General features: G+C 43.2%; 1 protein-coding gene across 8 annotated transcripts in view; it reads right to left on the reverse strand.

The window, feature by feature from the left end:
* The window catches only part of Phactr1 (phosphatase and actin regulator 1), a 434,482-nt gene that overhangs the window by 7,541 nt on the left and 402,310 nt on the right, over positions 1–24,631 (reverse strand). For all 8 annotated transcript variants that reach the window (XM_070024551.1, XM_070024552.1, XM_070024555.1 and 5 more), the window contains 2 exons: positions 6,121–6,176; positions 1,025–1,086 (listed from right to left, as the gene is read on the reverse strand). In XM_070024551.1, coding sequence (XP_069880652.1) covers positions 1,025–1,086; positions 6,121–6,176 — 118 coding nt within the window. The remainder of the gene's footprint in view (positions 1–1,024; positions 1,087–6,120; positions 6,177–24,631) is intronic.

Here is a 24,631-nt window from a genome sequence, read left to right on the forward strand (position 1 = left end):
ACTTTGCAGTCACCTTGGGATCTAGCGAAGACAGGATTTATCGATAACATCTTTATGACCAAGGATGAAAACTACCCCTAAGGAACATGGAGCCTCTGGGATAGGTCATCCTCAAAGGAGAACATTTACCAATAATGATCAGGCTGTGACCTGGAGCCAGAGAAATCACTGCATAGGAACCAGTCTGCTCACCTCAACTGATGACAGCAATAACTGGAATCCAGAAGAACCACAACTGAGATAATGACCTTGTCATTATCTGCATACCTTTGTCCTTGATTCTTCTTCTATTTAAGATTCATGTTGGTGCCCTGAAGTTGGCTGGCAATAAACTGAATTGCCATCGAGTGGCATGTCTATACCACATAAACTCCTTTTTCTGCCATATTTCGTTCCTAATAAATTACTTTCACTGTGTTTGCATGTTGCCTTACTTCTCTGGCAGGACACAAGACTGAGGTTGATTAGCTGTGCCAAGTTTCTTGTAAATACCTATACTGATTTTTTTTAGTGGGGGGGGTGTTGGTCATGGGGCTTGAATTTGGGGCCTGAGCGCCATCTGTGAGCTCTTTTGCTCAAGGCTAGTGCTCTACCACTTTGAGCTATAGCTTGTTTCCGGTTTTCTGATAGTTAATTGGAGATAAGTCTCTCATGGGACTTTCCTTCCCCAGCTAGCTTAGAACCTTGATCCTCAGACCTCAGCCTCCTTGAATAGCTAGGGCATGAGCCACCAGGGCCCAGCTATCATGAATTCTTAAAAACAAAATATCTAGGGTAATTGCAAACATAATGCAATGGACATAGGGCTGCCAAGGGTGGGTGCTGTAATTCAGTCAGGACTGATTGTCACCAGTCCAAGGGATGAAAGGTTGAAAAGCTGAGCGGACTGCCATCCCCTAGAGAACTGTGCTCTCTGACACAACAGGAAAAGGATAAACACAGGGTGTGATTGGCCAAGAGAGTCCAACGTATGCAATAACCTACCCTCTCCTGGTACAGCTTTTGGCACGGAGAATGGGCTCACCTTTCGAGTTAGCCGCCTCTTGATCTCTCGTTTCTCCTCCTGTTCTTCTTGTTCATTCCGAGCTGAAAGAAATGTCCAAGTTTTGGATCTCAGTGCCCCAATACAGGTTCATCCTATATAAGTCTTAGCAGGTGTTAGGTCCAAGTTCCTCAGTTTGAAAAGGGGAAGAGAATCACCCCTCCCCCCATCCCCCCTGGTCCCCTATCCCAGCCACCCTCTGCTTGGGGGAACGTGTCTAAAAATATCTGCGTTAGGTCAACTTCATGATGCACAGGTTGATCTTTTCATTTTACTTTATGTCAAGGAGGGTCTGCAGACCCAGGCAGAGATGCTGGGTGGAGAAATGTGGTTATAAGACAAAGGGGCCTGAAAGGAAGTGGTGTTAGCAGAGATGGGGGTGGGGAAATAAGGTTCCCTTCTTGGGAAAAGGCCTAGGCCTCATTCCTGCCCCAGTGAGACAGAAGGGCTCATTATGATGTGGCCCTGGTATCTGGTATGCTGTGGGGTGGAACAGATTAGACTCCACCTGCTACTGGCACAAAATGGGGCAGGGCCAGCAGCAAGGAAGGCCAATTACCTTGGGAAGAACTTCAAAATGCTCACCTTTTACAAGCCCTGATTCCATTAATTCTCTGAATCTTCCAAGAAGTCCATAGAACAGGTGTGAGCTCAGGGTGAGGTATACAATTGCCTGCATTTAGACTGGGTAAGGATTGCCTTAAGAGCAGACTTGAGCCGGAGCTTTCTTATTAAGCTTAATACATAGGTGAGTTACTCTACAGAGTTTTAAAGAAGATGTGGGGAAGGGAGCAGAGACTTGAGGGGTAGAAAATTTGGATTTATCTCTCCATTTAAGTGAATACCTTGGGCAGGCCATTTTCCTCTAGGCCTTGAAGGAAATTCCTGGTAACTATGGAACTATATATACCAACTCAGTACTGTCTAACTTGAGACAAATCATGGCTGCCCACTCGTGTCATAGAAACCTGTCATTCTCATCCACTGGCTTTCCCACATATGTGTGTGAGGCTTGAACTCAGGATCTGGATGCCTTCCTCAACTTTCTTGCTCAAGGCTGTGCTCTTATCACTTGAACCACAGCTCAACTTCCAGCTTTTTGCTCACTAATGGGAAATAATTGTCCCAAGAACTTTCCTGTCCAGGCTGGCTTTGAGCCATAATCCATAAATCTCTGCCTCCTAGGTAGATAGAACTAAGGACATGAACCACCAGTGACCAGCTCACAAGTTGATTTTGATCCAGAGTGCATTAAAGATTGCCTAGGATCCTTCTTTTCTCATTTTGCAACCACAGTGGTTGAAAGTTACATTTTGACAACCTAGAGTGTTGGTGCAAGCTTGCAATTTGATTCTGGCCTCTGTCTCACTTACAAAAGAGGTCTTTAACAGAGGGAAGAAGGAAGAGGGAAATTCTTGTACTTAGAAAGGTGATAAAGGTCCCTGTCTGGCCATTGAGGGAAGGCAGCAAGTACAACCACAGCCAATTCTAGGTGGAGTCATGCTCAGGACTTGCTAACACTGCCCCCTTCTCCCCTACTGCTTATGGGGTGAAGGACCCTGAATAGGATCAGAACCTTTTTATAGGGGAACAGGAGCTATATGAGAGTCTATATTATGCTCTGGGATAGATCACCAGAGGACTCCAGAGGGCTCAAACCTTCCTCCAGGAGCCTTCTTTCTTATGGATTTAACCATTCTGGCTCTCTTCCAGAATTGTCTTTAAAAAAAAAAAATTTCCTTAGATAAAATGAAAACTCATTAAACTCAGCCATCAATAGCTTAGTATGAATGAACTCATCAGAGATAAAACTGGGAGGCAGATAGCCAGATTCAGAAAAAGAGAGAAACCAAGAGTGACATTTACAAATATGCAAATTTCCCTGGGATAAATTAATCTATGAAACTAGGCAGCCTCTAATATCTTAGTTAGGAAACCAATCTGTCAGCATTTGGAGGGAGAGAGCGGGACGAAGGAAATGCTATACTTGCAGCTAGGAGAAAGCCTGGGAAAGTAAAATGATAGCATAGCCTTGAGGTGGCTAGAGAGGGCTTGCTTGGGTTAAAACTTTGAGCTGGGCTGGGTTTTCACCCTTGCTTTACAAATGAAGAGAAAGCCCCCAGGGGGTGAAGTGACTAGCCGTGGGCCCCTCTCCCCCATCCCCACTGCTAATGAGTTAGATAAATAGTTCAGACCTCTGTCTTTTCCTGCGGTTGCATATTGCTTGGGGCTGGCTTTTCTTCTCTGTACTGGGGACTGGACTCACTCTGGCCTGGTAGGCCCCTTCTGAGCCATGGAAGTGGGCATTCTGTGTCAGAAGTGACAGGGCATGGAGCTTCATCTCCTCCATGGTTTCTTAGTCTCTCTTAGAGGTGGGGCCACATGCTACCAATCTACAGAATCGGTACCTTTAGTTCAAAGTCATTTACAAACCCAGTGTCATGAACTCTCAGGTAGAAGGTGCCAAAACAACCCCATTAGGCAACTGGGAAAAGGGACCAGGAAAGACCCATGATGTCATCATTACAGAGGCCACTGTCAGAGTGTGTTCATTATGTGCTCAATGTGCACAGGGCCAGCCAGGGTGGGGCTGGAGGACAAACCCACCCTTCCCTTGAGCCAGGAGGTCCCTGAACTTTTCCTTTAGTGATTTAAAGCCCAGGAAATTGTTGGAGGACATTTTTGTATATGACTGGGCATTTCTTGTTTAGCAAAGTAGATTAGTTAAAAGTCACTTTAGAAAAAAAAACAAAGTTTGAGAATGCAGGGGAAAAACAAGTTCCTCTCTGAAAACTTTACAAATTGGGAAATGATGAACTTGTTTGAATTTGATCAAGTATCTCTTTGATATGTAGCTATGTGACCAAAACCAAAAGAGGGAATGGAAGAGAAGAAAAGCCATGGGAGCCATTGTAGGAAGCCCTTCCTGCTTTGGTCCCATGGGCTGACTAGAATCATGTAGCCATAGACACCCAATACCAATGGTGTGAGGTCATCTTCTCCCAGGAAGTGGAGGAACTGAATGTGGGAACGGAGCTACTGCCCTTGGAGAGCCAAATGTGAGCTCAGGGATTTCAAACCTTTTCTTTCCTTAATTAAACCTTGCCTCTTCTGAGATAAGTATCGTTTTGAGAAACCTAAATCATCTGTGGAGGTTTGCAGCCTCTTTGAGCTCAGATATTAGATCTGATGTCCCAAATCCAGTGGGATCTGGACCCAGTAAGTTGTATAGAGATGCCCTAAATAAAGGCAGATCCAAATAAGCTTTTGGAGCCAACAGAAGAGAGGAGGAAACATGGATTAGGGCTTTTCTTTCCTTCCAGCAATGAATCTTTATAAATTGAGACACAAAGGGAGACAAATGCATCCCTAATCATGATGATCTCTGACAAAGTTTCTAATGCCATTGTTCAGCAGAGGAAGCACAGCACTTTCACTGGTTCAAAAAGTTATACCCAAATTCCTAGAGACCTAAGAGCCATTTGAGGTGCCCTAGAGACAGAGGAAGGAAGGCTGAAGACAGGGCCTACACCTAGCCTGGGATGGGGGGGGGGTCCGTTGCCATGGAGAAGGGAGACAGGATGCTGAGTCCAGCCAATGCAAAGCAGATGGGCTGCTTGCAGGGGCTGCACATGCCAAGCCTCTGTAAAAGTCTTCTCAGGCAAAGTCAACACCAACCCCCAGCAAATCATGTAGCACTGACCAAATCACAAGGCCATTAGGAGGACAGGTAGAAAACTGCCCAGAAGGACATTTTAGATTTGTTATGTGAGAACACTCAGCTTCCCAGAGCCAGGTCTTGTGTGACTGACTCTGTGTGTGTGTGTGTGTGTGTGTGTGTGTGTGTGTGTGTAAGTATGGATGGATGGATGTGTCCTACAAACTGCATAATATATATTTCTCTTCTGGAGAGAAATTAGAAGGGTGTTTGTGTGCTGGGGGAGAAAGGGTCATGGATTAAATGAAAAATAGTATTTTTTGGTCAGTTGAGGCAAGTGAAAGGTAGTATTAATTCAGTATATAGGAACAGAGTGATTCAATTTTTTTAAAAAAATATTTGATATCTACTACCAAATCAAGTCATGAAATAAGTGACTTGGCATTTTGTATTGTTTTGATTTTTTTTTTTTTAGGCATCAAATGGTTCCTCTGTCCAGATTTTATTGTTAAACCAGAGACTCTGTCTTGTTCTTTCCATAAACTAGGAACAGCCGGTTTTTCCTGACTGTCTTACAGGCATGCCACTGGCCAGTTGAATCCAGACAGACAGGAAACATTTTTACTTGGAAAGCCCTTCCCCCCCCCCCACACTTTCCACTGTAAAATTAATGTTGACAAAGGCTGAGGATTTTTTTTTCCTGGCAGGTGCTGATCCTGGGGCTTGATCTCAGGGCCTGAGTACTGTCCCTAAGCATTTTTGCTTACTGCTAATGCTCTACCAGTAGTCATAACTCCTCTTCTGGCTTTTTGGAGATATGAGTCTCATGGGTTTTGGACTTTTCTGCCCAGGCTGGCTTCAAACTGAATGATGATCCTCAAATCATTCCAATCACTCAAGAGGATCCTCTACCATGATCTTCCAGATCATTCAAAGGGATCTCACCTCCTGAGTAGCCAGGATGACAGGTGTGAACCACTAGCTCTGGGCTAAGGCTGAGCAATTTTTATCAACAGCAGTTAGCTGCCACGGAAAGTGTGTTTGCTAGAGTTCATTCTCAAGTGGCGATTTCCCCATACAACAGTTTTTAAGCCAAGTTGGTTTAAAGGTGACTAATTCTCAAAAACACTTACTAGTATGTTTTCTCAGTCTGTTGTGCTTTTTTTTTCAGTCTCTCTCTGTCTGCAATTCAGAAGGTTCTGAGTGCAGTCCACAGACTTCTTACCAATAAGGGAGAAGCAGGAGGACTCCAAGTTGTCTTCTCTGTGCAGAGGCCCCTCTGCTTCTGACCCACAGGGATGAACCTCAAGGAGGGAGGGCTTTGCAATCCCCTCTCCCATGACCTTCACGGTAGAGGCCCCATTCAACAAATACTAAAGTCACCCTAGAGAGCTCCCAGGTTGCCCTGGGCTTGACTTACGTTTCAGGATGTTCCTCTGCTCCAACTCTTCAGCAGTTGGCCTCTGGCTCAGCCGCCTACGAAAAAAATCCAGGAAAAGTTTTTGGACCATATCATATCCTCCTCTGGTGGTTAAGCTCTTCGGCTCTTGTAGACACAAGGGGTAGAGTCAGTGGCCAGAGCTCTTGTTCCATCCTGAGCTCCAAAAGACTGATGACTCCAACGCCTTCTCAGTTCCTCAATCTCAACCCAGGAAGGGCACTGTACGTCACTTCATGCAGAACTGCCCCACTGCCTTCCTCCCTCCACTCTGCCCCTCCCCAGTCCTGCTTCTCCAGGGCCCCAGGCCAGGGGACTGAAACTTAGTTGGACTCTACTCTTCACAGAAGTCTCTTTCTTTCCTGATGGCCTCTTAACTGCAGGCCTGTGGCCTCTTGCCTTTCTCCCTTGCCTTAAGGCTAGAGCTTGCTTCTTGCCACATTTGTGCACTTAGAACATAGAGGCTCAAGGCCCGAGGGAGACAAAAGAGAGCATGTCCTGTCTGCGTAGAACAATGGCTCCTCTTCTTCTTGTTCCCATCCATCATTACCAGATCCTTTTTAGACATGGAATGACAAATGAACAGGGAGAGAAAGGCCACTCCTGTTCCTGGGTGCATAACTCAGCCACAGCAAGTGTGGTCTCATTGCAAGGGTATGAGTGTGTGGGGACACCAAGGAGAGAGGTGGGAGGCAGGAGGCAGGTAGTGACAGAACTAGGTAGGAAGGAAATGGAGTGGCATCCTAGAGGAGAACTACAAAGTATAGTGGCAACGAGTTCTGGAAACATCAACATTCAGAGAACTGCATTATAGCAGCGTATTATGTGACTGCTCAGGCAGTGAAAAGCAAGACCATCTAGAATCACTGAAGACAGATAGCTCTCCTTTGCTTCATTAGAATGACATTGCCACATCATTAGCCTTGCAGCATGGGCTGCCCCCATCATGCATCTGACACCATGACAATGAAAGAAAAACCCTATAGAAGGACAGAAGTAGGGACTTAACTCTATTCTGGAAAGAAATCCTGATCCATTCCTAGCATTCCTCACCTTAAGCTCATGAATAACCTTACTGTCCATTAAAGTATTCCCATAAAATGTGACTCTTGTTTGAATTCAAGGCTTCATATTGGTAGGCTTTGCTTTCTTGTGTGGCCAGTGATCTACCATTTGAGCTCAAGTGCTGGTGGCTATTTTGGAGACAGAGGCTCATGGAATTTTCTGCCTAGGTTGGCTTTGAACCACCATCTTTCAGATCTCAACCTTCTGAGGAGCTAGGATTATAGGCATGAACTACCAGCATGGCATGACTGTGATTTGCAAAGTCTCAATCTCTGTTGAGTATGTACTTTCTCTCTGTAATAAAACATCCATTTTCTTCTTTTGTCATACCTCCAAATTCTTTGATGGCAACAAGAAGCTAGCAACACTGAGTGGAAGTCTCCATTTGGCCTGTTTATGAGACCTCCCAGCCTTTACCCCACAACATCATAGAATGAGACAAAGTTGTCAGAATCAAAATAGAATCACTTCCGTCAATCCCTAAATCAATGAGGAAGGCCAAGATTTTATAATGGAGACTTTGCTAGAACCACAGTCTTGCACAAAGGCCATGGTAGCTTTACATACTTACACACACACACACACACACACATGCACACACACACACACACATGCACACGTGCACATGTGCACATCCGGATTTGATTTCCTTTGTAACAAACCAGTAAATATGTCATTTTTTTTTTTTAGCTCTGTGGACCATCATAACAAATTACTTAAATTGATCAAATTAATTAAACCCAAGGAGAAGTTCTTGGGAGCCTCAGATTTACAGCCAGTTAGAGATTATGATCTGGCATGAGACAGAGGAGCAGCGTTGCGGGGCTGACTGAGCGCATACCTGTGGGATATGACAGTATCAGAACAGAACTGAATTATCATTTGTTAAATTGGGCATGTGTGGAGAAACCTGCTTATCTGGCCACAGGAGTGTGCCATGTTGGGTGTGACTGTAGATAGAAAACTCTTCTTTCCCAATCCCATGAACACATTCTTCATTGCCACTGACACCTTGAGAAGGGCCTTTGCTAGCTATGTTTAGAAAGTCGTAATATGGCTGGCATTCTCACACTGCAGGAGGAAAGTGGATCTAGCCGAGCAAGTTGGTGTCATGGGTCTGGAATGCAATTTACTATGATGTTCTTTCTCACCTGTCCCTTTACTCCTGTTTCTTTTGTAAGGGATGCATAGCGCTTTTTGTGGAATGTTTGCTCACAGCCAGGCTTTCCATCAGTCTAGTCAGTGTTTCTTTTTTGGGGGGAGGGGTAGGCTGTTCAGAACCAGTCCTCCAGATCCAAGAAGAGATTGCATCATGGTGGGCAGGCGCCATGGTCTGGAGTTTTACATCAGGAGGGTTTGAAGGATGTTCTCTTGATGGTTTTTGTTGAGCTGCATATCTCAATACCACACACATTGCCTGGTATGTGTTGGCCTTTTTCTTTTTTAAAAAAATTAATCTCATAAATTATGTTTGGAGAATGTAAAACAATGAGTGCTATATAGTCTAATATGCAGGATTTCAAATGAGGCTCTCGATTTGTTGTTCATTTCTTCCAAAGGGTCTGAGCACATCAAGATTAGTTAGTGTAGCTAAACCCTCCAGAGAGGCAGGTGTTCAAATTAGATGTTCTGACTTTGACAATGAGATTTCATAGGAAAATGATACACTGGCATTGTAACACAAAGCATCAAATAGCTGTGGAGTTGGGAGTTTGGGGACTGGTCCTGGGTTTTCTGGAACAACGTGCTTTGGACAAGGTAAAATCCTGTTAGTTCCATGTCTTTTTCTGAAACTAGTGAACAAACATTTAGTAAGCTAATGCTGACTTACTGTAATACAGCTGTGTGTCTCCAAACCCTGCATGTATGTTAATTCATTAAATCTCTATCTCAAGATCCCAAACTTACTCATGGCTGCCACATCTTCCTTGCTGTGTTTAGTGATCTCTTCATGAATTTGGAGGATAGGACATGGATATTTTAAGGGCATGGCAGTTCTTCCATAGCTACAGCCTCTTCCTAGTCAGAAGGTACAAGCTGACATCTGGGCTTTCACTCTCTCTAGAGCTGTCTGGCATACTCAAGAGGATACAATGGTTTTGCTGCTGAATGCCCTTGGGTATGTGTGTACACGGCTGTGTGTGCAGCCCTAGTACTCAGTGGAATGACCCATATGGGTACATTAACATCCAACCTGCTTTCCTCCTCTACCAGCACTCCTGACCCTTACTAGCCTTCTGAGTTTGAGGCCCCTGGACCATATCATCAAGTCCTAAGAATCCTCCTTTCCCCTCCTTTTTATGTGCTGATCCTGGGGCTTGAATTCAGGGCCTAGGTGCTATCCCTGAGATTCTTTTTCTCTACCACTTGAGTAACGACACCACTTCCAGGTTTTTCTGAGTAGTTTGTTGGACATAAGCATCTCACAGACTTCCCTGCCCTGGCTGGCTTTGAACCATGATTCTTAGATCTCAGCCTCCTGAGTAGCTAGGATTACAGGTGTGAGCCACCAACACCCAGCTAAGTTTTGTTTTTATAAGTTGAAACAAAACAAAACCAAACCAAACCCTGACATTCAAACTGTCCAAAATGGAGTAAGAGTCCTGTCAACAGCCAGACCTAGCTTAGGAAGCCTACAACTTAGTGGTGCAGAACAGTGACTGAAATGTGCATGTGAAAACTGGGTCATGTTGGGTGCCAGTAATCCTTGCTACACAGCCACAGAGGAGCTGAGATATGAAAAATCATGGTTCAAAGCCAGCCCAAGCAAGAAACTCTGTGAGACTCTTATCTCTAATTAACTACCAAAAAGCTGGAAGTAGAGCTATGGTTCAAGTGGTAGACCACTAGTCTTGATCAGGGACAAAAAAGATCAGGGACAGCACCCAGGTCCCGAATCCAAGCCCCCTCAAAACAAACAAACAAACAAACAAACAAATTGTCTGAACCAGAGACTTCCAAGGAGCTGAAAAATATCCTCAAAACAATGAGTAAGAGCCGGGCGCTGGTGGCTCACGCCTGTAATCCTAGCTACTCAGGAGGCTGAGATCTGAGAATCGAGGTTCAAAGCCAGCCCGGGCAAGAAAGACGGTGAGACTCCTATCTCCAATAAACCACCAGAAAACCGAAAGTGGCGCTGTAGCTCAAGTGGTAGAGCGCTTGCCTTGAGCTGAAAAGCTGAGGGACAACGCCCAGGCCCAGAGTTCAAGCCCCACGACGGACCAAAAAAAAAAAAAAAAAAAAAATGAGTAAGGGCTGGGAAGGTGGTTCAGTGGTAGAGCGCTTGCCTTGCATGCATAAGGCCCTGGGTTCGATTCCTCAGCACCACATAAGCAAAAAGAAAAAAGCCGGAAGTGGCGTTGTGGCTCAAGTGGTAGAGCGCTAGCCTTGAGCTGAAGAGCTGAGGGATAGCGCCCAGGCCCAGAGTTCAGGCCCCACAACTGGACAAACAAAAACAAAAACAAAACAAAACAATGAGTAAGATGGACAAGTATCTTGGGCCAACCAGACCAACAAGGGTCAGTAGCACATGGAAGTGGAGCTGAACACTGGAAAAAAAAAAGTAAGATCATGCATTTATTCTGGTTCTATCTTGAGTCAACTTCCTGAACATCTCCCTTCTTGAGTCCCTGTAATTATGACACCATTCTTCTCTATCTCATTCCTGTCAAGACTAGTTCTTAGAAGTGGGGACTGTACACATTGTCCCCTATAATCACACAGAATACATTCTAAGACTCCACTAGTGGATGCCTGAAACTATAGTACATCCTGCATATAACCTGCTTTTTCCTATGCATGTATACCTACAATAAAGCTTCATGCATAAATTAGACATGGTATGAAGACAATGAAAACTGGAATGTTTAAATAGAATAACTGTAACAACGCTACAGTGATAACTATGGGAATCACCTTTCTAAAAATACCTTTATAGGACCAAGTGTAGCCAGAAATAAATAGATCAAAAACAACTTCAAAACCAAACATTTAAATCCCCACATGCACATTACACAGCTCTCTGTCAGTGCCGTGTTGGTCTGGAGCTCTCAGTCAGTGTCCTGTTGTCATCAGTATTTCAGTTGTTGTGCAATCTATTGAGATCTTTTTCTTGCCCTGGGTTTGGTGAAAACATGCCTCTCTGAAAGCAAATGGTGCTCAAAAAGCAAGGTCAGAGGGCGTGGCTAAAGTGAACCTTGAGAGGTACTACTGAAAGGCAGCCCATCTGTAGCAGAAATTGAACAATATAATGGGAAAAAATGAATCAACTATCCACAAAACAATACTGAACGCTAGGCATCCCAAGCATGCACACTTTTTCCTTAATGGTGGATTTCCTTGGAACCACACACCTGTGATCCCAAAGGCCTCTTGTACAAGTCTTTGACCACAGTTGATTGCAGGTAGCTGGAAATGTGTGGGGTGGGGGTGGAGGCGGGGTGGGGCGGGAAACCACTGTCATCTCAAGAAGTGATAATACCAAGACTCATAGTTGAGACCCTTGAATGCATTGTGTCTTCCTTACTTCCCCCTTGCCAGTAGATTTAACTTACTGTTTCATTTAGACTAACAATAGGTTAAAACGAAACATCCAGACTCCGTGCCTAGATATTTATATGCTAAGTGCCAAGGGAAATCTTCAGTTAAACGTTTATATAAAGTGACTTATCCAAAATTAAATGTTCAATGGGCTTTCAAAAGCTCTTAAATGGCTTTTGCTATTGTACTTCTGACCCCGGTATTTTTACCTCAGAGCAGCAAAATTATTTCCACACCTCTAGTGATTTCTTTATGGACCACAGCTAACTGAACTATGAACTAAAAAAAAACAAAACAAAACACAAAAATCACTGGGTTCCTGCTTAAATGTCACAAGCCATCAGTGCCCTAAGTGAGACTTCTTGTTTTTAAAATTTAAGAATGGATCTTACCTCTTGGCTCAGTCTGAGGATGCTATGCATAAGAAACAAGTAAACCCAAGCCTGTCTTTTTGCATGAAAGGGCTGCAAATAAAAACAAAACCCCTAAACAAAGGGCCCTTTAGCTCTGGCCTTGAACCAAAGGAGAAAGCTGGAGAATTGGAGAGCAAGATGCTTTAAATACGTGCAGAACAGGGAGCCCTGCCTTGCATCACAGCCTCCCCAGAGGTGACAAAGCCCTTGTAGGTTCTGTTGGTCTGACTGCTGGAAGATTAGTTCTGCTGCACAGAGCTAATGAGTCTTCTGTAGGCTGAAGAACACCAAGGTCACAGCTTCCATTAGCATTTACAGCTGCTTATTGTTTTGGGAGCCCTAATTTTAAAGTCTGGATTGCAGATGCTGGGTCTGCATTTCAGGGCCAGGTAAAGCAGAGTTAATTTTGCTTTTTTTCTTCTCTGCACCAGAGGGAGGTGACCACATTGTCAGTCAGATGGAAACAGGAACATATAAATGCTCAAGGACATGAGGGGTTCAGGGGTCTCGCTCCTAAGGTAGGTGGCAAAAGGGCTTTCTAATAGTACCCTTAGTAGGTATCTTTGTCTTACGTTGTTGTAAGAAAATACCTGAGGCTCAGTACCTTACAAAGAAAAGGGGCTTATTTAGTTCAGAATTTTGGAGGCTGCAAGTTCAAGATTGGATGGCTCCATTCAAGCTGCCTTTGGTGAGAGCCTCATGGTGATGGAAGATGGCACCAGATGAAGACAAGAAGCCACAGAGACTCAAGGGTCAGGTTTTCTCTTTTTAACTCATTTTGTGAAAACTGAGATCTCACTGAACCACACTGATCTCTTCAACACTTCATCCTAAACTGCGTGCTGGTGGCTCATGCCTGTAATCCTAGCTACTCAGGAGGCTGAGATCTGAGGATCGAAGTTCAAAACCAGCCTGGGCAGGAACGTCCATGAGACTCTTCTCTCTAATTAACCACCAGAAAACCGGAAAACGATGGCTCAAAGTGATAGAGCACTAGACTTGAGCAAAAGAGCTCAGGGACAGTGCCCAGGCTGAGAGTTCAAGCCCCAGGACTGACAAAACAAAAACAAAAACAAAAACAAAACAATGACATAGTTACCTTTTATAAGCATAGTTCTAATGACATAGTTACCTTTTATAGGCCCCACCTCTTAAAGGGTCTAGGGCCTCCCAATACTGCTGCACTGGGGCCAAACTTCCAACACAAGGAATTTTAGGTATAAACGTCAAATCATATCCAAATCCCAACAACAGGAAGCTTGAGCAAGGGAATCTGGGAATGGCAAGATTAGGGGAAAAGGGAGAAGTACCAAATTCTGTAAGTGTTGAGGCATTGCTATCTAGCCTTGATCATCTATATCTTCCCAGTCTCTAAGAGAACATAGAGGAAAAATAAGTGCTCATGATTTCAACTACCATCTACATGATGAGGATTCCAAAATCAAGTCACCTATCATGTGTCTGAGTTTCTGACCCCCTTTTCCAATGGCCTCATATTTCTACAAGCCATCAGACTTAAAAGATCCAAAGTTGACAAATTTATCTTCATCAGTTCTAGACAGACTTCTCCTTAAGTAGTTTTGGTTCCTTGTCCTCAGTGAGTTACCCACGCCAGGAAAAGGAATCACCCTCATTGAACTTAACCCTCAACGTCTGCCTTTGCTTGTTGTTGCTATAACTTCATGCAACAGATTGGACAATGTGTAAAAGATGGTCATCTCTTTAGCTCATGGTGCTGGAGCATCAGATGACATCTGCTCAGTGACTGAGGAGGGCCTCATGGCATATGTGAAGAGCATCACATGGCAAGACACAAGCTGCTCATGTTGCTCTCTCTTCTTCCTTTTCTGAGGCCACTAACATGGTCATACGGCCCCTACTTCTCAGCCTCACTGAATCTTAATCACTTCTCAAAGGCCTTCCTTCCAAATGCCATTAGCATAGGATGGAGATGTAGTTTCAACTTAAGCTTTGGAGGTAGTTGAGCACCCAGATTTTAAGTACACAATGGCTGAATGAACACTAAGTCCTCCATCGGAACCATCTCTTATTCTATCCCACCAATCCCCAACTTGAGAGAGCAGGCCATCAGCATCTCTCCTGGTTGCCCTCCTCAACTCAGGCAGAATGATCTTACTTAAAAATTAAAAAAATTATTATTATAACATATATGTATGTTATAATAACATATGTATAATATACATATAACACACACATATACATATATATACATATATATTTATACATATACATATACATTTACATACATATACATATATATATATATATATATATATATATATATATATATATATAAAACAGATGGGTTACAGTTACACAAGTCAGGTAAAGACTACATTTCTTTTTGGACAATATCACCCCTTCAGAATGTTCTTTCTAAGACAGAAAATCTGATCATTCCCTGCTTGGAAAAAAAAAATTAGGCAGGTTTTCCTGGTGTCTACAGGAGCATCAACACCATCCATCAATTTTCTGGAATATTCCTCATGATCAGCCCACTTGCCAAGAATCTCCCCATCTTGCCCTGTCATAATCGTCGCTTCTTGGTTCTTTTCAGATCTCCAAGGTCTTCCTTGTCACTGTAACACTTGTTCCCTTCTCTTTGTCTAGAGAATGGACAATAATGCCTAAGATGCCAGGTTAAGCATTAAATAGCATTCACTGTATTTATCTCTGGGACAAGGCACTGCTGCCGGGTCCTGGTGTTCCTGTATCCCAGTGCTTGTTATCGATCTGCTTTGTCCACTGACCCCATGGCTTAAATTACATGAGGTAGGGGTCATACGTACAGCACTCACCATCAATCTTGGTTGCTGGCACTACATCTGTGTAGCTACACACCCATACTTAGATGTTCTTCTGCCATTTTGAAATCATATATATATATATATATATATATATATGTATCTATATGTATACTATATAACATAAATATATAATATATAAAATATAAAAAGTATATATAATAAAATAAAAGTATATTACAATAAATTATATATTGATATAAATATAATAGATAAAACACAGTATTTACATATAATATGTATATGTGAGAATTGAACCCAGGGCTACATACATGCTAAGTATGTGCTCTACCACTGAGTGAGTCTCTAAGTAATTTTTGAGTAAGGAACATATGTTCATCATGGCATCTATGTAGACTGGCAGAGTTCTGATAGCTAGAGATATTTAATGTTTGTGAAATACTTAAAGAAATGCTGCTCTAAGATTATACCTTATCTTCTTTTTTTTCTTCTTCTTTTCCTCTCTCTTTCTCTGTTAGGACTTGAAATCAGGGCCTGGATACTGTCCCTTAGTGTTTTTGCTTAAGGCTGAGGCTCTATTACTAATGCCACAGTGCTATTTCCAGCTCTTTTGCTGGTGAACTGGAGATAAGAGTATCACAAACTTTCCCGCTCCAATGGCTGGCTTCAAACCTTGAATCCTCAGATCTCAGCCTCCTGAGTAGCTAGAATTATAAGCAGGAACCACCAGCACTTGGCCTTTCTCTCTTTTCTAGTTCATTCCAATTCATTTCCAATAAAATACAACAAAACAATTGCTATGACTACTGAAGCTATTCTAACCCTACCTCCTACCTCAGCTCCCATCACCTGTTTGCCCTTGGCTGTTAGATACCTCTTGAAAGAGTGGTCCAGGCTGGAGGCCTCCAAATGCATCACAGTCTAGCGTCTGGTCACAGTTTGACCACTGGTTCTCAACCAGGGGGGATTCAGCCTCACAGAGCACATTTAGTAATGTTGAAATCATTTCTGATTATATCATGACTGGACAGGTGCTACTGGCATCTACCAGGTAGACAGAGGCCAGGGATGTTCCTACACATCCCACAGTGTACAGGCAACTCCACTAAGATTATCTAGCCCATGACATTCATAGAGCCAAGGCTGAAAACCTTGTTCTATTGAATCAGTGCTTTATGAGGTCATCAATGATTTAACCTTATTAGTGGCCTTCACAAAGTCCTCTTTTTATTCCAGTTTTGTCTCAGATGACACCTTTGCCTAGAATTTACTTCTGGGACTGCTTTGTTCCACTGGCTTTCAGAAGGTTCACATTTTTGTCTTCTAACGTCTAGGTCCTGCTCCTTACCAGATCTCAGGTCTGAGGAAAGTTCACAGGTGTCCTCTCCTTCAGGGTGGCTGGAGGGCGGGGCTGGGTGTGCTGACCACCAGTGGGGCTCCACTACCAAGCAGGTAGCCTTTTTCCCTAAGCCTCAGACTTTCTGATTTAGTCGTGAGATGGAAAGAAGCCTCTAATTGTCCACTTTGATCAGACTTCTTAGAGTTTTGGTGCTGAGATGGCAGAGGAGGAGGAGAGAGGAAAGTCTCTGGCCTCTGCTAGCCTTCCATAGCCTGACATTGCACAAAGAATAAAAATCAAACTCATTTTATATCATGTCCTGCAACATCAGTATAATATGGTCTCATGCCCCAGTCTACCCTTGCTTCTTATTCACTGTCAGATAGGCTGGTCACAGGTAGGTGGTTTAGGAAAGATGAGCTAGACACCTCTGATTCTACCAGGCAAGATGAGGCTTTCTCTTGTCTCCACCATGCCCCTATCTAGTGCTTGGATGGCCTGCAGGAAGATCTCAGTGGTACTGAGAATGACTCAAGGGCACAAATTATATTTTATTTCTCTGTGTTACTAGTACTTAGTATACAGCTCCTGGGGCACAGTCAAAGCCTCAAAGATTTTTGATGATAAAATAATACCTAACCCTGAGGGTTGTGCTTATGGGGGGTGAATTTGGGCTTACAAGATGAATTCTGGAAAGACTGAATGGGAGTTTTGCTTTTCTACCTCCGAACTATGCCTCTTTGCCTCTTCTCTCTACATACTAAGGAAGAACAGCTATTTCTCTTTCTCCCTCTCTCAAAATAGCTTATATTATTACATGCTCACACACATTTATATTCTATTTCAAACTCTTAGCTAGCTGGTAGCTCATGCTTGTAATCCTACTCAAGAGGCAGAGATCTGAGAATCACAGAAAAGTCTGAGAAACCCATATCTCCAATTAACCAACAAAGTGCCTGAAGTGGAGGTGTGGCTCAAGTGGTAGAGCATCAGCCTTGAGTGAAATAAGCCAAGTGAGAGTGACAGGTGTTGAGTTTAAGCCCCAGTGCCAGCACCAAAAGCAAATCAACAAAACAAAAATAAGACAAAATCTAGCAAGCCCCTATTCCCCCCCGCCCCTCCTACCCCCTGCCCATTAGTTAGAATTTCTCTGATCACCTCTCTTTATCAGACTTGGGGGTTTCAGCCTCCAGCCAGCCCTAGCCTCACATTCCTCCTACAGCCTTCTGCCTATTTTCCTAATAATTGTTGTTTTCTCTGGACCCTCAACCTTACAGCATGAGACTAACCCATGTGACCTTAAAAAATGTTGGATGTGAGCGACATACTTGATTGAGTCTATTGGAATATATGAGGGTAGACACAGACTTCTTTCATTTTATTTAATTTGCTTTTTGATGCAATACTGGGATGGAACTCAGGACCCTCCTACATATTGATGTATGCTCTACCCCTGAGCTGTACCCTCCACAGGTACAGCTTCCCAGGTAATTCAGACTTGCCCTTTGAGATTACATCTCAATAGAATGTATCTATTGGAGTCAGTACATTGCACTTCATAGTCCAGCATTGGGATCACCTGGGAATTGCTAACCATGCAAATTCCAGGGCTCCAGAGCAAGTGCATCAGGAACTCTGGGAGAGGGGCAGTCCTGGCTGTTTGAACAAGCTCTCCTGGAGATCCACTCAAGCTAAAGACAGAACAATGGCCCAAGATGGTATTGGATGTGGGAGCAGGCTGCTTTCAAAGTGGGGTGGGGAAGAGACAAGTGAGTAATTGAGGGTTTGTAGAGAGCACTGAGTGAAAGCACTTATGTGTCCCGAAAGGGCCTGATTCATTGTTAGCTTTACCATAACCAGGAGATCTGAGCAATTAGGAAGGAAATAGAGTGGGCAACGCATTGGCTACTAAGAGGAAATGTCACATGTGATCTACATTCCATGGAAAGATCCTGAGTTAAAAGCCATGATTTCAATCAATGAGGTAAACATTTACTTAGTATCCATTTTATTTCATTTTTTTTCACCTAAAAACACAAAAATAATGTAGGTGTTGAGGTTCACACTCAGGAGGTGCAGACTGGGAGGACTGTGGTTTGAGGTCAACTCTGGGGTGGGGAGTTATGAGAACCCCACCCCCAAAAAAAACCCAAGTTGGGTGTTGGGTGCTGTGGCTAGCCTTGGCCAGAAAAGGCAGACCATATCTGAAAAATTACTAAGGCAAGGAAGGGTTGGGGCATGACTCAAATAGTACAAGACCTATCTAGTAAATAAGGCCCAGAGTTTAAACTCCTAAACTTCAAAACTGCTAATTTTTTTTTTTTACAAAAATTCAGTATGAGTCAAAATATATGAGTTGAATATTTTTTGATTAAGTTGTTGGGTGGGAATTAAAATGATGAAGATGATATGTAATAAAAATTGCAGAGCTGGGAGCTGGTGGCTCATGCTTTGCTATTCAGAAGGCTGAGATCTGAGGATTGCAGTTTGAAGTCAGCACAGGCAGGAAAGTACATAAGACTCTTATCTTCAATTAACCACCAGAAAACTGGAAGTGGTTCAAAGTGGTAGAGTGTTAGCCTTGAGTGAAAAAGCTCAAGAATGGTGCCCAAACCCTGAGTTCAAGCCCCATTACAGACAAAAACCAAACCAAACCAATATGTTAGCCACCTGGCCTTGTTCTATTCTCTTCATCTGTTGTAGAATTATCTATAATGTCTTCATATAAAAACAGAGAGGCAATTCTATTGCTTTCTGGGTTAAGAACTAACTGTAATCTACATACATCACAATGAAAAAGAAGTTCATCTTCTTTCTTACCCTGGTGAGATGAGGAGCTTTGTGTTGAGTAGGTTTTGGAAGCCTGCCCACAGCTTTGTAATTGGCCTTTGTAAATAAACCCTCCCCTAGTAACCACAATAAGTGAACTACCTGTTTCCTGCTAGAAATGGACCAACGGGAAAGCACAGTCCAAAGATGCTCAGATTTAAGACTGAGGGACCAGAGTAGGGAGGAGACACTAGCCTTCATAGTCAGATGCCACATCAGCCCTGTGATCATAGGGTGACAGATACAGGCAATCCGATTAGATTATTTTTGTATCATTTCTCTTTAAAGGTGTAATACTCTGAGCAAGAGAAGAAAAAAAATCAAATGACTTACATATAATATTCTCTAGGTCATATATATGTGTATATATATGTATATATACATGTGTGTATATATATATATATATATATACATATATATATGTGTGTATATATATATATATAAAACCAAGCTCAGAAAAGGAGACATTTGCTGGGTGTTAGTGGCTCATCCTAGCTACTCAGGAGGCTGAGATCTGAGGATCACGGTTCCAAGCCAACCTGGGCAGGAAAGTCCTTGAGACTCTTATCTACAATAAACCACTAGTGGTGCTGTGGCTCATGCGGTAGAGTGTTCGCCTTGAGCTGAAGAGTGCAGGGACAGTGCCCAAGCCCAGAGTTCAAGCCCCATGACTGCCAAAAAAAAAAAAAAAAGAAAAAAGAAAAGGAGACATTTCTTGGACTCAGGATAGGCCCAGGAACCACTCATCACTGTGAAAATCTTAGCCAAAGTCCAGCTTTAGGTTCAGGAAGAAGTGCATATGATGTACGGGTATCTAGGAATTCCTTTCTTCACTTGACCCTTGCCTAAGCATCCCAGTACTCATTACCCAACTTTAAGGAATATTGTTTCTGACCAACACAGAGCCCTGGGCAAGGACAGAGTGTTTCCATGAAGAGAAGCGGCTCTGGGGCTTACTACTGAGGGTGCCCACCATGGCTAATGTCACGGTTATACAATCCAGATGATACCAAACTGCCATGATTAATTAGTTCATGCAGAAAAAATCAGGGTTCCACATTTCCCTCAATGCCCTTGCTTTGGTGGGATTCAGTAAGCCACACTCACAACATGATGGCTTTCTAAACACAGGCAAGGAATGGTTTATGCCTGTTATCCTAACTTCTTAGAAGGCTGAGATCTGAGGACTGTGATTCAAAGCCAGCCCAGGCAGGAAAGTCTGTGAGACTCTCATCTGCAATTAACTACCAGAAAACAGAAAGTGGTCACGGCTTAAAGTGGTAACTTGAGCAAGAGAGGTCAGGGGTAGTGCCCAGGTCCCTAGTTCAAGCCCTACGACCAACAAAAATAAGTAAGTAAGTAAATAAATAAATAAAACCAAGCAAAGGATGAAAAGTTAGAAGCAGGCTCCCACGTCTCCTCTATGCTCTGCTCTGACATTCCCCCTAGGAGCTGTGGAGTATTATGTGGCTTACAATGATTCCATGTTACCCTCCAAATGGCCGATTTCTTAAGATAACCAGCACTTCCTAAGATGCAAACTGAGGAAGAGGTGAGGTAGAAGCCAGGGGTCTGGGGGCAGGGATCGGCACACCCTTCCCTGCTTACTCCATGAAACCATTGCTACTTTCATTTCCTCACATTCTGGTCACATTTTAGGTCACACACACACACACACACACACACACACACACAGAGACCAGACACAGACACAGACATACACAAAGACACACAGATACACAGACACAGACACAGACGCAGACATACACACAGAAACACAGACACACAGACACACACACAGACACACAGACACACACACAGACACACAGACACACACACACATCCTCGCTCTGGTTCCTATGTGCCCTTGGACATGAGAGACCAGATGGAATCCACAGGATCAGCAGCAAAGAGGCAGGCAGCTTCTCAATGTGGAGTTTCCCAGTAGGAGGCCAGGAAAACCTGAGCAGATTCCATTAGCAGCTCTGTGCCTGTGACTGTCACTTCCTTCTTAGGAAGCATCAGTAAAGCCAACTCCTGAGGTGTGACCTAAACAAACAGCTCCTGAAGGTCCTTCCTGAAGGGACCAGTAGATGGCTCACCTGTCAGGGAGCTAGCTTTTCTGGAAAGTATAGTGTCTAATAAGAGGTCACTGAGAGACCCAGTGTGCTCACAACCGGATTCCTACACACAGCAGACAGCAATATTGGGACACTTGGAGCCCTGAAAGTCATCCTTCCTAGCCAGGCACCATTCATGGGAGGAGCACGTGGACTGAAGCAGAGGAGGCAGACTGCAGCAGTGCAGAGACCATTGTCGGTGCCCAAGTTCTCAGTTTCAAACATGGACACTCCCGATGATTTGTATGCATCCGTGTGTGAACATTTTTTTTTTCTACTTGAAAGAAGTGAATGAAGACATTGTCCTCTCATCAACAGTTCTACTAACCCCTTCTCCCCTTCTAAACACATTCAGTGGGTTTGAAATTGACTGCAGCTGTTGCTAGAGTAGCCCTGCATACCCCTGAGATACCCCATTTATATATCACCTGTTCACTAGGGTTCTGAGATCAGATATGTCATGTGCCAAGGGGGCACTGCTTGCCTGTTGTCCCATCTTTTCCTGGGGGGCTTAGGATCTAGATATACACATACAAGATGGCATCTACCATCTTTGTTGCTATTGATTTTTCAAGCTGGTAGCTAGCTTTCTTAGGGCCCCCACACATCTGCTAAGACAAGATTTCCCCCTTTGTCCATCTGCACATCCAAGTCCCTCATAGCTGGCCAACATGTGAATGCTTTTGATGGTGTCTGATTCACCTTGAAACAACTTCTTAGGCAGGCCATAAATCACAGTTTCAGAGCTGGCATAATTTGTATGCTATGTGGCACTCCACAGGCACATTTTGACTAATAAATTAGAGTCCATGTGGTCATTTTGATGATTAGAGAAATGAGTACAAAGAAACATCATGTGCATGTGTGATGAAAAATAGAATTTCCCCACCAAATAAAGACATTTTAAGCAGATGCCCTTCCTAAATGGACTGGGTGTCGGCATAGAGCAAGGCTGCCTCTGTTCAATGTCACCAGCATGCTACTATCCTTACATGCGTTGTTTCTCTTCCTCCTCAGGCTTTGTAGGCCATGGGTGGTCTCTGCTGCCATTAAAGTGTGAAATCAGTCACAGAACAGAAAAGGATGAGTGTGACTGTGTACCAATAAAGTTTTATTGACAAAGAGGATCTGGAGTCCAGGATTTGACCTATGAACTGTAGTTTCAGTTCCTTATGTCAAAGAATTATCACCAAAGCTTGAAAACTCTTCTTTCAGCACTGATCAGTAAAGTGGAACCACAAAAGCTATGACAGCTTGCTATATGCAAATTATTTTGGGTCCCCAAAGCAAAGAAATGAGTGATTCTTTAGTAACATGATAGACTTTTTTCTTTTTCTTTTGCTCTTTTCTTTTGCTTAGGTATTGTGCCTGAGTTTTTTTTTTTTTTTTATTTGTGTTCAAGGCTAGCACTCTAACCCGTTGAACCAAAGCTCCACTTCTGGCTTTTTGGTGGTTAACTAGAGATAAGAGTCTCTGGGGTTTCTCTGGGTAGGTTGGCTTTCAGCCATGATACTCAGATCTCAGCTTCCTGAATGAATAGCTAGGATTGCAGGTGTGAGCCACTGGTACCCAGCAATGGACAATTCTTAACCCAATCTCTGATCTGAAAGATGTAATGTGCCGAGTCCCTCACATTAGACTGAAAAAAAAAAAACTGATTCCAGTCAACTGATCACAAAGCCCTGATGTAGTTTGTAGACTGTATAATGAGAATCAGATCACACAGGCTATGGGCCCCAATTGCTATGTCAATTAAAACCTCTGAAGAGGGCAACTTGACTGAGAGTCCAATGAACAGGGACATGTTGATCTGGGGAGCTCCTTCAAGAATGTGCCACACTCATTTAGTGGGCTTCAGAGGAAAGCTTCCATTCATCTTTCATAAATAATTGGTGGTGCCAACTAAGTTAAGAAGGGCATTGTGAGGGCTTTACTTGGATTAGGACATTGGCCAGGTTTCTTGGGGGTAGAATTCATGGCAAATTCATGAATTCAATCAAATTTATGGAAGGGTATATCTCATATTGTCATTTTAATGCACAGGAAGATGGTGTGTGTGTGTGTGTGTGTGTGTGTGTGTGTGTGTGTGTGTGTGTGTGTGTGTGTGTGTGTGTGTGTGTGTGTGTGTGTGTGTGTGTGTGTGTGTGTGTGTGTGTGTGTGTGTGTGTGTGTGTGTGTGTGTTAATAGAATAGAGCTAAAACTCAGAGTCTGGGTACTGTCCCCTGGGCTTTCTCACTGAAGGCTGGTACTCTACACTTGAATCACAGTTCCATTCTGGATTTTTGTTGAGTAACTGGATGTAAAAATTTCACACACACTTTCCTGCCCAGACTGGCTTCAAACCATGATTCTCAGATCTTAGCCTTCTGAGTAGTTAGGATTACAGGCTTGAGCCACTAGTATTAGTACCTGGTTGAAGATAGCATCTTTTAAGAAAAAAACTTGACCAGTTTAAATTCAAGGATGAGCAAAATGAGTAATAAGAGACAAGGGAAGGCCTGGAATTAGGTAGGTAGGCAAACTTCTTTTCACCACATTGATTACCTGTCAGTGTCTGCTAAGTAGCTGAAGGAACTAAAAAGGCTGCCCATTTTGAGAAACTATTGTTTTAGTGATTCAATGGGCATAGAACATCAAATTTTCATGACCATACTTCCCAAAATAGAAGTGTATTCACTTACATTTCAAAGGAATTACTTTTAGAATTACAGGGAAAGTGATTTTTCCAGCATTTTTATCTTTGGAAGGTTTTTCCTGTTTATGTTCTATCTGAAAATTACTATTTAGTTTTGGCATATATGTAATTGTTGAGACTATTATAAAAATCATTGCATTCCAAGAGGACTGAAATAAACATGAAGATAAAATAAAATGCATTACTCTTTATTAGCATTTTGCATTTGAGTTATTTTGACAGTAAATAAAGATGTAGAGGCATTCATGAAAAAAACAACTGTGCTACAAATGTTCCGTTGTAAACCAGTTCTGCTATTTAAATACTCAGAACTTTATGTACGAACTGTGCAGAAGCTGCAGAAAAATCACATCCCTTCAAACCTGATGACAAATCTGGTAGGGGAGATAGAGCACTAGATACCATGGAAATGAGTCTGGAGATGGGCAATGCCAAGAAGCATTGGGCTGGAAAGGTGGCTCAGTGGTAGAGTGCTTGCCTTGGATGCGTGAAGCCCTGGGTTCAATTCCTCAGCACCATATAAGCAGAAAAGACGGGAAGTGGCGTTGTGGCTCAAGTGGTATAGCACTAGCTATACAGCACCCAGGCCTAGAGTTCAGGACCCACGACTGACAAAAAAAACATGGACAAGCCATGCTCACACCTATTATCCTAGCTACTCAAGAGGCTGAAATCTGAGGATCTTGGTTCAAAGCCAGCCTAGACT

Source organism: Dipodomys merriami, unplaced genomic scaffold, assembly GCF_024711535.1.
Source record: "Dipodomys merriami isolate MVZ:Mamm:240054 unplaced genomic scaffold, mDipMer1.0.p SCAF_16, whole genome shotgun sequence".
Classification (NCBI taxonomy): domain Eukaryota; kingdom Metazoa; phylum Chordata; class Mammalia; order Rodentia; family Heteromyidae; genus Dipodomys; species Dipodomys merriami.